Below are 1,942 nucleotides of genomic sequence, written 5' to 3'. Positions count from 1 at the left end.
GTTAAGTGATTTAATTCAATAAAAGGCTATCAGTTGGATTTCAGTCTATTGGAATTGTTGGAAAATCTTATTAGCTAAACAACTAGGATCCTAACAGTAGCAGAATCAATGATTTGAGTTTGAGTATATGAAACAAACGGGCTCATAATGATTATCCCAATTCCAAAAATATTATCACGTATACCACTGCATTAGAGACCCTGTGGTGGAGGATGCACGCGGAAAGAAAAAAGTTGGAGTTGGAAATGGATATAGATTTTTGTAATGATTGTTACCATGAAAGAGAAAGAACCACTTGGGAAATGATGAAAAAAGAGCCTAGGATCAGCGAAAGGAAACTGCAAATACGGTGACAAATTGTACTATTTGGTGAAACTGCAAGGAGTACAAAACCAGATCTTGTTGTTTGGATTTTTTTTAGATAAGAAACTTTGTTAATGTTGCTGAAAGCGGTCATCAATTTACGATTTTGTTCTTAAGGTGCTTGGTTGTATAATAATTTCATTATTATTTTAGTAACAGTTTTGAACAGGTATTTTTTATTTTTTAATTGTTTTGGTTAAGTCCTTATGATGTGCATAACAATTTTATTCACTTATTTTTTTTAGATGTTGTCATTTATAACATTGACTGCGATGGTTGTGCTAGTATTTCTGCATATTCATTATGATGAATTCGTAACTATTGTTTACTTTCAAAATGAAACTTGAGCTGCTCTAAATGCAGGTCGAGCTTCGTGATGTTGATTGTGGAAACAAGGTAATCCAGCGATTTGGTACAGATGAAGCAGTTGAAAGTATGATTCAGAACTCATGTAACTTCCTATTGATCTCCCGCGTCATTTGTGTGGATGGTTGAATTTTAGATTGATCAACTGGCTTAGAATGTTTAGTTCCCTTGATAGTTGTCTAGTTGAAGATCAGTTGAGTGACTATTTTTGTATTAGATCTCATATGAATTATTTGCTGCAGAAGTGTTTGTTGAGGTGAAAAGTTACATTTATATGTGTACGGACCGTGATGGCAAAATGTTGTTGATGGAGTGAGTTCTAAGTTTTGATTTTCTTCCCTCTATTCTGAACTTCTAAGGCTGCTTCTTTCAAGTTTAATGTATGTTCTTCGTCTTTGTTATTCTTACCAGCCCTGATACCCTTGATCAGCTGGAAGTGCATACAGACTTGTTTGGAAAGAAGGCCAAGTATCTACAAGGTTGACTTGCATTATATTTCATACCTTCTTTTGTTTCTTCGTTTCTTGGATTATTTATTCTAGAATTTAAAACACCTATCTGGTGATTGTAATTGTTTTTCAATTAAACTGATATTTGTTGTCAACAGATGACATGAAGGTTAAAGTGGAGGTTTATAACGGAATTCCTTTATCTGCATCAGTTCCAAAGCACGCAACATGCACTGTGAAGGATGCACAGCCTCCCGTGAAGGGAATTGGAGTGACGCCTAGGTCTGTTTGTGTATTATGCACTTTACTAATTTTTTTTTTCATGATTTCACGATATATGAGCCCAACTTTTCTTCAATTTTTCTCAGTTGTTCTTACTCCTTGATGTATAAAACCTGCATGAATAAACTGCTCTCCACAATTGCAAAATTTTTCACCATAATGATAATGCTCCTAGGGTTTGAATTTAATAATTTTTGTGATATACTAAAAGATAGATAGATATATTTATTTATACATGTCTTTGGAACGTACGGATGAGGTGCTGTTGAGGAAGTATTCATATAGTAGTGATTTAGGACATATTCTTTCATTGGTCTTAGCTTTGTGGCATTGATGCGGAACAACATTAAACTATTTATTTAATTTTATTAATTAGGGATTTATGTTATTATTGTAGTTTCCCTTTATTGAGTTCCATATTTTGTGTTGATTTAGTCTCCTATTTTGTTATTTAGGGCCCGTTTAGTTCGCTGATTCGAGTT

General features: G+C 33.7%; 1 protein-coding gene across 1 annotated transcript; it reads left to right on the top strand.

The window, feature by feature from the left end:
• Positions 1-720: 720 nt before the first annotated feature.
• LOC112091268 (elongation factor P-like) lies at positions 721-1,586 on the top strand. Its single transcript, XM_024164443.1, has 4 exons — positions 721-796; positions 972-1,041; positions 1,141-1,208; positions 1,337-1,586. Exons 1-4 carry the CDS (start codon positions 721-723, stop codon positions 1,561-1,563), a joined length of 441 nt encoding a protein of 146 aa, XP_024020211.1. The 3' UTR covers positions 1,564-1,586.
• Positions 1,587-1,942: the final 356 nt, after the last annotated feature.

Source organism: Morus notabilis, unplaced genomic scaffold (assembly GCF_000414095.1).
Source record: "Morus notabilis unplaced genomic scaffold, ASM41409v2 Scaffold11795, whole genome shotgun sequence".
NCBI classification, from domain to species: domain Eukaryota; kingdom Viridiplantae; phylum Streptophyta; class Magnoliopsida; order Rosales; family Moraceae; genus Morus; species Morus notabilis.
Note: the sequence above shows the minus strand (reverse complement) of the source record. Positions and strands in the feature narration are given on the sequence as shown.

What these genes read in the sequence shown, in the direction of transcription:
- LOC112091268 (XM_024164443.1), top strand. Translation starts at nt 721, where the DNA reads ATGCAGGTCGAGCTTCGTGATGTTGATTGTGGAAACAAGGTAATCCAG. An exon ending in TACAGATGAAGCAGTTGAAA is followed by an intron (nt 797 to 971) that starts GTATGATTCAGA and finishes TATTTGCTGCAG; the next exon opens with AAGTGTTTGTTGAGGTGAAA. An exon ending in GGCAAAATGTTGTTGATGGA is followed by an intron (nt 1,042 to 1,140) that starts GTGAGTTCTAAG and finishes TATTCTTACCAG; the next exon opens with CCCTGATACCCTTGATCAGC.